At 39.1% G+C, this 10,718-nt stretch overlaps 1 protein-coding gene across 1 annotated transcript; it reads left to right on the top strand.

Moving 5' to 3' along the window:
* Positions 1-474: 474 nt before the first annotated feature.
* Positions 475-5,181, top strand: LOC141134233 (olfactory receptor 10A3-like). The gene is made up of 2 exons (XM_073623813.1): positions 475-504; positions 4,246-5,181. Exons 1-2 carry the CDS (start codon positions 475-477, stop codon positions 5,179-5,181), a joined length of 966 nt encoding a protein of 321 aa, XP_073479914.1.
* Positions 5,182-10,718: the final 5,537 nt, after the last annotated feature.

Raw genomic sequence — 10,718 nt, forward strand, 5'->3', positions numbered from 1 at the left:
GCCTTCTCCCAAGTAGACAAATGTGTCCTATGTACGAGTAAAGTGTGGTTGAGTTAGCGACATACGGGGTTCTGTTTTTGTGTTATTCCGCACCTTGATGCTTTTATTGCTTACTTGCATGCTTTTAATATGACCAACCTTTTTTTTAGGTTGAGTCAAGGAGAGTAAACTTTAGATTTTATAAAAAATTCAGTGTTGGTGTTTAATTTTCTTAAAGACTATTCACCTGAAAAATCCCAGAGTTTGGTGAGCAGCCCCTTTGGGATGAAGGTGTTTCTTCCAATAAAAATCTAGCTGTTATCACATTTTTCTTAATACCACCCAAATTGGGCCTCTGAAGATTTTATGGCACAAATCAAATTCTCTGAAGACTTTAAGGTGATGCAAGTCTTCATTATATAATCCGATGGTTAATGATGTGATATTTATAAAATAAATCTTCTGGAAAATTTGTTATGTGAAACAGTGTGAGCCATGGAACGATATTTGTCTTTGGAAAAAGGGGTAAGATTTGTTTTACTATCTGTTTTCTCCTAATATTTCATATAATAAAATATATATTATTTTATGCATTTAACATCGGCTGCTAAATTGTTAGCACAGGTAAATTGAGCAATTGATTCATTTCAGCTTAGGTGAAAAATTAGGTTTCTGGGTTGGATTTCAGTGCATGCAATCTCAGTAAAAAAGAATAAATGTAGAAGAAAACAAAGACTTATTTATTTAAAAAAAAAGAGCAAGGTTACTCCAAATCATGATTAGTTAAAATACCTAATTTGTTTCAGTATTAGTATTATTAGTATTTGTGGCTTCTCTTTTTCTGTTCCCAAAATTAGTCTGGTTATGTGAGGTTAACATTCCGCCTTAGGTAAAACAGTCCCTTCTTGGAAATGTTTTACGTGTTTTATGTGCCACACAAAAATAGTACGATAGATTAAAAATGGAGGACTCTCTGAATGCTGTGTTAAGCACTTGCAATGTGTTTTTCTTTTAATCTTTTTATTTGCTTGAGGCGTATGTAAACCTAAAATATATTTTATCTGTATATTTGGCATCATACCTCAATGTATACAGTTTTCTGTAAATCTTTGTAAACCCGTTGCAAATTGTCTTACCTACGCATCTTTTATATTAACAGGGTTATTTTCTCAGGTTAATGCCTCCCAAATAGCAGCAGCATGTCTAACTTACCTGCGCACTGTTTCCATTGCCCATTTGGTGTGCAGGAGGCATGGCAGCCCAATTGAAGGAGCAGACATGGCCTACAGACAACACTGCTGCTAATTGCAAGGCAGTGGATTAGCACTGTAAGCCAGCAACAGGGAATTATATTACTGGCAGGATCTTCAAGTAATAAACTTTGCAAAAGTTGATTTACAGAAAATTATTTACTTAAAAAAAAATGCATACAGTGAGACATGCCAAAGATACTGAAAATATGATTTAGGATTTACATATGCTTTAATATCTGATATTAATGGAATGTTTAAAGATTCATAATATACTTAAAGTGGTAACCCATAACAAAAGTATATTATATTGCAGCTCACCATTTTATCAATGTTTTTTATCTTTGATTTTCACATGTTGATTAAGCCAGTATATCCGTTATTTTTCAACTTCCTTTAACAGACCAAGCTGTCCAACGAAATTGGAAGTTTGCTGGACAAAGGGTTGAAGCAAACCATTTAACACTGAGTGGTGTTCATTTGAGTGCAAAAGGCAACCAGTACACTCTGAAATGATGAAAAACTATCTGAAATGTTCATCACATCCACATTTGGTACATTAGGGGTCAATTCAGCTAGCTTCAAAAGACGTAGTACAGCTCCCCAACAGATATGAAGGATTATCTGTCGCCCTACCAGTTTAATACATGTTTAGGGGTGATAATGCCTCTTTCTCAAGCTCAGGCTTGAGAAAGAGGCATTACTGCCTTGAAACATGTATCCAAGCTTCTTTTATTCCTCTCGGCATCTGTCCACACCCTTTAATGCCTCCCGGTGCTGATGTTCCCGCACTATCGAGTCAGCCAATATGGGCTTGAGGATGCCTTGTTACTGCTAATTATTGTTCCATCTGCCTTGGATTACCAGAGTACTGCCTAGGATCTACTGAAGATAGCCAAAGTGCTTATGATATGCGCTTTTTTACCTGTTGCATGTGAGTGGCCAATCTTTTTATTATCAATAAATTATCTAATTTGAAGCACCTAGATGGTGCTCTTTTGTGTTTCTTTTTGTGTTTAAAATGGTTAGCTTTTACTCATTTATGTAATACTTATATCCCAAAAGAAAAAAAACTGTTGCTGTAACTGCTAAACAAAATTAAAAAAAGACAAAAGTAGAGGCGCCTTTTAAGTGTAAAACTGTGAACATTAATAGATAAAAGTATAAAACCACTCACATTTTGGTATATATAAACAAGCACATCAGGGATCTCCTGCATTGGTGAGTCTCTGGGCACGCTGGTTGTCTGCTGTTGTTGCAGTGTTGTGTTCCTACGTTCCTCCTATGGATCACCTGGGTCCTGGGGGAGACAAACTTTGGTTCAGCATGAGTGCTGGATCAGGATGGAGAGCTGGAACACACAGGGGCTGCTGCGGCAAGCCTCTACTTTTGTCTTTTTCTACATGTCCCTGGAGAATGCTTCTGTTTCATAGAGGAGGCTTGCCCTAAGTTTTGGACTGTTCATCTCCATCCCAGGATTACCAGCTGTTGAATCACCTTATGACTTTCCCCTTTCTGCCCATCCTCACTCTTGCCCACATACAGACTGACAGTTCTGGTATTGGTTATCATAACCTTGCGCCAATACCACCCTATTGCTAAAAAATGTTAGCTGGAGTTTGTGTTAATTTTTTAGTCAAGTCCATCTAAATCTGCTAGTGTCTCTGATACTGCCCTCTCCCTAGTTTGACAATGCAGCTGTCCAAAAGTGTCTCCATTGTTCCTCCATCCAGAGTGGAGACACCCTTATGCCCCGTACACACGATCAGACATTCCGACAACAAAATCCATAGACTTTTTCAGACGGATGTTGGCTCAAACTTGTCTTGCATCACACAAATCTTGTTGGAAATTCCGAACGTCAAGAACGCGGTGACGTACGACGAGCCGAGAAAAATGAAGTTCAATAGCCAGTGCGGCTCTTCTGTTTGATTCCGAGCATGCATGGAACTTTGTGCGTTGGAATTGTGTACACACGATCGGAATTTAAAACGGATTTTGTTGTCGGAGAATTTGAGATCCAGATCTCAAATTTTGTGTAGCGGAAATTGATGGAATGGAAAATGTCTGATGGAGCCTATGCACAAGAATAAAGGGAGGAAACCCTAAAAAAAATGAATGCAGCCACCACATTTAAAGATTGGTAAGCTAAAATAGATTACATTTTTGTTTTTGGATTTAATACTGCTTAAAGGCATATGTCAAGGTAACAAAAAATGTTTTACATGTTAATGTTTTATCCCTTTAAATACCCTGCAAGTATAGAAACATACCAGTTAATCTGCCAGAACTGCACCAAGCTCTCAACGTCCTATTATGGAGTGACAACTGACAAGCATTTTGTCAACTGAGTGGTGTCAGTCTTGCCCATTTTTATTTCAATAAACTGCTCCTGTTCTAGCTTTATCTCAAAAGCATAGGCACTAATTGATTTGTAGTCCTAATGCCCCACACACACGATCAGACTTTCCGACAACAAAACTGTGGATTTTTATTCTAAGGTTGTTGGCTCCAATTTGTCTTGCATACACACGGTCACTCAAATGTTGGCCAACAATTAAGAACGTGGGAACGTGGTGACGTACAAGACGTACAATGAGCCGAGAAAAAGTAAGTTCAATAGCAGTAGAGGAAAGTCCGACAGCAAATGTTCGATGGAGCGTACACACGGTCGGACTTTCAGCCAACAAGCTCACATCCAACATTTCCCGTCGGAAAATCCGACCGTGTGTACGTGGCATAAGATTAGAACTGGAAGTACTAAATAGGCTCAAAGAAAACACAGAAAATGACTGTTCTGAATTTTAAACTAGGTCAACAAGTTTTCTTGCACTCATAAAACAATTATAACAAAAGTCTTCCAACTATATTTAACAGACCAAAACTGAAGAAATAGGAGATAATTATTATGGTTTACATACACTTTAATTAAACTTATGAAAGATTGTAGATTTTGTTTAAAGATTACATAACTATCAAGAAAACATGTTTTCTATTTTCAGTATTTTATTTTAAGGCAAACTATAAACTCAACCAGACCATTATTAAAGAAGTCATCTTTTTGGGATTTCAAAGCTCCAAAGATACCAATATATTTGTCTTCATTATTTTCCTCATAGTTTATATTTTGACTGTAGCTGGAAACCTCCTCTTAATCACATTGGTGTCCTACAACAAAACTCTTCATACTCCCATGTACTTCTTCCTCTCCCAACTCTCCTTATCTGATATTATGCTGACTACAGATATTTCTCCAAACTTTCTTTATATTATACTTTATGAAGGTGGAACAATGAACTTTACAAACTGCATTTTCCAATATTATATATTTGTAATGGCTGAATGTACCGAGTGTCTTCTTTTGACGGTGATGTCTTATGATCGCTATTTGGCTATCTGTAACCCTCTACATTATATTATTATAATGGATGAGCCATTTTGCATAAAGCTAACCATCTTTTCTTGGTTGGTGAGCATTTGCTTCATGATGATTAGCACAATTACAATAGCTACTCTTGATTTTTGTGGGCCGAATATAATTGACCATTTCTTTTGTGATGTTTCACCACTGTTAAAACTTTCTTGTTCCGATACATTCTTAGTTCAGTTAGAGATGATTTTGCTTAGTGTACCTATTCTTTTCTTGCCTTTCTTGTTTATTGTGATTTCATATATTTTTGTTATTTTCACCATCTTGAACATCCCTTCCAGTACTGGAAAACAGAAGGCGTTCTCCACCTGCAGCTCCCACTTGATGGTGGTCTCCATATTTTATGTAACGTTGATTGTTATTTATGACCTTCCAACTAGTGGACAGTCATTGACTGTGAGCAAATTAATGTCCCTGCTCTACACAGTGGGAACACCACTGATGAATCCAATTATATACAGCTTGAGGAACAATGACATGAAGATTGCCTTTGCTAAGCTTGGGAACCATCACGTGAACTAATAGTAGAGATGATGTAGTCTCCATTATTTTAGTTAACGTCAGCTTGATATCAATCTTTTTAAAATATGGACAGTCACTGAGTATAAGCAAGTTCAATTTGCTATAGTATAAAGTTGGGATCCCACTAAAATATTAAATTATGTCCAATTTGGTGAAAAAAATGTAACAATAAAGTTTGTTGAATTAAAACGTTTTGTGAATTTGAGAGATTACCAATCCAACCTGAAAAATAAAGATAAAAGCTTAATCTTAAATATGGTAATACATTATAGGTGTTTTAGTAGAAATAAAGTTTAAATATTCTGCTTCACTGATTATTTACTTTATCCTACATTCCAAAAAAGTACCTACTTACTAGCAAAAAAAAACACTCATTTGTTTGACACTTACTTAGCTGAAACTAGCAGCAATATCTATCAGTGTTGACTGCTGGTCTTTATACATCAACCCAGTGCTATTGACAACAAGAAAACATTTTGTCTGTTTTTATACTAGAACTGAAAAAGCTACATGGATAAGCAGCAAAGTATTTTTGAAAGTAATGAGTGAAACCAAGCAAAGTTCAGTTCTCTGGAGGCTCCATGAATCCTATGTAGTCTGTGGGAGACAAATCTATTGTTTTCTGGCCTTTTGAAGGCCAACTTGCAAGCTTTTGGTAAAAAATAAAAATATGCATACCATGATTCTCTTGAATCTTACAGTACGACTACCCTGTACCATATTACCAAACTATTCATGTGTATTCCACCTTTTTGCAATGTTCTGTAACCATTTTAATACTGGGCACTTTTACCCCCTTCCTGCCCAGGCCAATTTTCAGCTTTCTGCACTGTCGCACTTTGAATGACAATTTCATAAAAAAACTGTACCTATATACAATTTTTATCATTTTTTCACACAAATAGAACTTTCTTTTGGTGGTATTTGATCACCACAGTTTTTTTGGGCCAAAAAGACCACAAATTTAAAAAAAAGGTATTGTTAGTTTCTGTCAGAAAATGTAAATAAGTAATTTTTCACCTTCACTGATGTGTGCTGATGATGCGGCACTTATGGGCACTGATGAGGTGGCACTGATGAGGAGGCACTAATATGCAGCACTGATGGGCACTGATAGGCTGCACTGATGAGGTGGCACTGATGAGCACTGATGAGGTGGCACTGATGAGCACTGATGAGGAGACACTAATATGCAGCATTGATAGGTGGCACTGATATGCAGCACTGATGAGCATGAATAGGCAGCACTGATGGGCAATGATAGGTGGCACGGTAGGTGGCACTGATGGGCGACACTGATGAGCAGGCACTGATGGGCACTGAAAGGCAGCACTGACTTGCATCAATGATGGGCAGATTGGCCTCACTGATGGGCACAAATTGGCATCACTGATGGGCACAGATTGGTGTCACTTATGGGCACAGATTGGTGTCACTGATGAGCACAGATTGGTGTCACAGATGGGCACAGACTGGCATCATTGCTGGGCACTAGACATGTGCATTCGTTTTCGTCCGAATGCATTTTCGTCCGAATTTCTGGTATTTTCGTTATCGTTTTAACAAATGCTAAAGAACGTGCAGAATCCAAAAACCGAAAGATCCAACATAAACAAGTGCTTTATTTTCGTTTTCGTTGCGACAACAGTTTGATATAGATAGGAGATTCGACATGATGCTGACAATAGCGATCTGTGTCCATCGAACCTGCGGTCGAATGTGGCTAACCTTAGCTCTAATAGTCCAAGATTATTCTACATAAAGAGAGAAGAATCGACATAGAGTGAAAAGATTCGACATAGAAAGAAAAGATTCGACATAGAGAGAAAAAATTCAACATTATAGAGACAATAGCAAAAAAGGTTGAATGTACTAATTCTATTAGTTCAAGATTATTCGACATAGAGAGAAAAGATTCGACATAAAGATTCGACGAAGCAGTCACCGCGAGTGGACATTTATGGTCAACTGCTCCACCCATAGGCTATAGAAGAATTCTAATGTTGGTTGACTAGTAATAATAATTAATAAATATAATTATTACTAGTGCCATACAACTTTAGAATTCTACTATAGCTTGTAGGCGGAACATTCGACCGGAAATGTAAAATTGTGGTGTCGTACAGTTTAGCTGCTCTGTCAAATCTTCTTAGAACATTCGACAGACACCATAAGCCTTCAATGACAGATTCAACCTTAATTACATCGGATTTTCGGATGAATGCATTTTTTAACTAAACAAAATAAATAAAAACGAATTTCGGGAGTAACTAAAAAAATTAATCTACAAAATATTTCAGTGTGAGTATGTCTACTGGGCACTGTTGGGGCTGTCCTGATGATCAGTGTCCTGATTATCAGTACAGGTCTCCCCTGTGAGGATCAGTGCGGCTGCTGATCGGCTCTCCTCTCCTCACACTCTGTCAGAGTGAGGTGGGGAGAACTGATCACTGGCATTTCCTTGTTTACATGTGATCACCTGTGATTGGACACAGCTGGTCACATGGGTAAAGAGCCATGTCATCGGCTCTTTACCGAGAACAAGGTCACGCCATGTCCCAGTGATGCCGCGTGCACGCCATCGCCGCACAAGCTTATTGAGACTGGGCTACGTCATATGACATTGTCCCAGAACAATGGAGCATCCAGCTTGCCGTCATTTGTCTATATGGCGGGTGGGAGGTAGTGTTCTTTTTACCTTTTACTTTTTTTAAATATTTCAAATATGAGTGAAAGTAAAAAAATAAGAATGTACTAGTTTAAACATTTTTTAAAAAGTACTGTTTAGCTGGAAGAGGATTTTTGGAAAAGGTATAAAATTCAAAATAAATTTTCGGGGGACCCCAAAGCCATTTTGTTTCTTTAGTGCATGTAGCCTGGTATGTAATGTGGGTTGCTCACTGCCCCCCCCCTTTACTGGCAATTCAGGTTGCTTGTACAAGGGTTCTTGTGTGGATTTTTGACTGAGACTCTAAGCAAACAATGAAAAAATAAAAAACATGTGAGGCCCTCAAAACCCTTGCCAGATCCTTATGCAAGGGCAGACCCCACACAACAGATTCATACCAGACCCTTCTGTGCTGAGTATGCAGCCTGCCTGTCCATGAAAGGAATTAGCAACAAACATGCTGAACCATATCAGGTCACTCACTTCAGCATGGGGAGGTTCCCTTGCCAGTGGGCCCTCCTGACAAAGCACCTTGTCCCCCATATCCTTATGGTGCCTCATCCTCACATATTGGTATTGGAAAAATCCTCATGCTAAATAACCATAGAGAGCGTCATCATGTGGGCGTCTAGTCCACTCTGGCTGACCTCTCGTGGGGAGGTTTTTGGAGCCATTTGCAGGCGGCATCTGCAGCCAACCTTTGGACGCCCGTCCTCCTTTGTTACACTAGCATGATGCTGGTCGGGCCCTGTGTGCATTGGGCATGCGCGCACATAAGAATTCCTCACGGTCACAGTCCCTCACTTGCAAACCTGTATATGCTGCACATCACATTGTGGATACTATCAATATTTTTTTACACATTAATACAAGGTAATCTATGCTAGCACTTCTATGGTGGTTTATGGACTCATTCAATTTACTTTTTTTACTACAACCTTGCTCTTTATGGGTATTTGGCATGAGGATTTTTCCAATAACCTGTGCTTGTCTTTCTTTTCACCACCTAGTTTGAGCCACTTTCACACTTTATGGTTCCTTTTCATGTTTCCACACTTTTACATTCATCTGTATACCTTCCCACTGTGCAAGGTGCTTACCCCCACTTTCATTAGCACTATTTTACATGTGAGACTCTCACTATTTATACATTTTTTACAGATTTCGGGGTTATGCACCATCATCCAATACACCTGGAGGTTTCTATACTGTGGGATACTTCATGTGTGTCTGCACTGCCTGTGGTCCTGTACCTCAGCTCCCGGGATGGGCTACCCCACAGGTCCATGGTTTGAACATACCACATGTTTTTCTTTTTAGCTCCATGTAAGTTTTAGGATTGGATACTTTCTCTCCTTTTTTTGTTACATTTTTATATCATCCCTAAAGTATACCCTTGGATTCATTGGTATCCAAGGGCATTCGCTCCTGAAGAGTGGTTCATACCATGAAATGCATCAGGCCTATTTAGGATGCAGTCATGACTTTTACTATATACCAATTGATCACATGGAGCCCTGTATACCAGTAACGGGCACGTGCTTATTTTACCTCTTATGTATGTATATACAGTGGGGACGGAAAGTATTCAGACCCCCTTAAATTTTTCACTCTTTGTTATATTACAGCCATTTACTAAAATCATTTAAGTTCATTTTTTTCCCTCATTCATGTACACACAGCACCCCATATTGACAGAAAAACAAAATTGTTGACATTTTTGCAGATTTATTAAAAAAGAAAAACTGAAATATCACATGGTCCTAAGTATTCAGACCCTTTTCTGTGACACTCATATATTTCACTCAGGTGCTGTCCATGTCTTCTGATCATCCTTGAGATGGTTCTACACCTTCATTTCAGTCCAGCTGTGTTTGATTATACTGATCGGACTTGATTAGGAAAACCACACACCTCTCTATATAAGACCTTACAGCTCACAGTGCATGTCAGAGCAAATGAGAATCATGAGGTTAAAGGAACTGCCTGAAGAGCTCAGAGACAGAATTGTGGCAAGGCACAGATCTGGCCAAGGTTACAAAAAAATTCTGCTGCACGTAAGGTTCCTAAGAGCACAGTGGCCTCCATAATCCTTAAATGGAAGATGTTTGGGACAACCAGAACCCTTCCTAGAGCTGGCCTTCTGGCCAAACTGAGCTATCGGGGGAGAAGAGCCTTGGTGAGAGAGGTAAAGAAGAACCCAAAGATCACTGTGGCTGAGCTCCAGAGATGCAGTCGGGAGATGGGAGAAAGTTGTAGAAAGTCAACCATCACTGCAGTCCTCCACCAGTCGGGGCTTTATGGCCGAGTGGCCCGACGGAAGCCTCTCCTCAGTGCAAGACACATGAAAGCCTGCATGGAGTTTGCTAAAAAAACACCTGAAGGACTCCAAGATGGTGAGAAATAAGATTCTCTGGTCTTAAGAGACCAAGATAGAACTTTTTGGCCTTAATTCTAAGTGGTATGTATGGGGAAAACCAGGCACTGCTCATCACCTGTCCAATACAGTCCCAACAGTGAAGCATGGTGGTGGAAGCATCATGCTGTGGGGGTGTTTTTCAGCTGCAGGGACAGGGCGACTGGTTGCAATCGAGGGGAAGATGAATGCGGCCAAGTACAGGGATATCCTGGATGAATATAAACAAAAAAGTCAGTGCTACTACCCATACATCACATAGAAACAGAGCTCCCGGGTGCTCGATCCATAGTCGCTGGCTGAGTAGAGAAATTAGGAAAATATGATCCACACTCCGGTGATTGCTCTTAAAATATGTTGTATTTATTGTCAAGCCACAGTGACCAAACGCAAATGAGAACAGTTGACGCGTTTCAGCCTATAAGGCCTTAGTCATAACCACATTACAGACAT

The sequence above is a fragment of the Aquarana catesbeiana genome, linkage group LG03, assembly GCF_042186555.1.
Source record: "Aquarana catesbeiana isolate 2022-GZ linkage group LG03, ASM4218655v1, whole genome shotgun sequence".
Lineage (NCBI taxonomy): Eukaryota > Metazoa > Chordata > Amphibia > Anura > Ranidae > Aquarana > Aquarana catesbeiana.

Coding starts and splice junctions, on each gene's coding strand:
- LOC141134233 (XM_073623813.1), top strand. CDS start 475: ATGGAACGATATTTGTCTTTGGAAAAAGGG. Junction 505..4,245: donor ATTTGTCTTTGGAAAAAGGG/GTAAGATTTGTT, acceptor TTTTATTTTAAG/GCAAACTATAAACTCAACCA.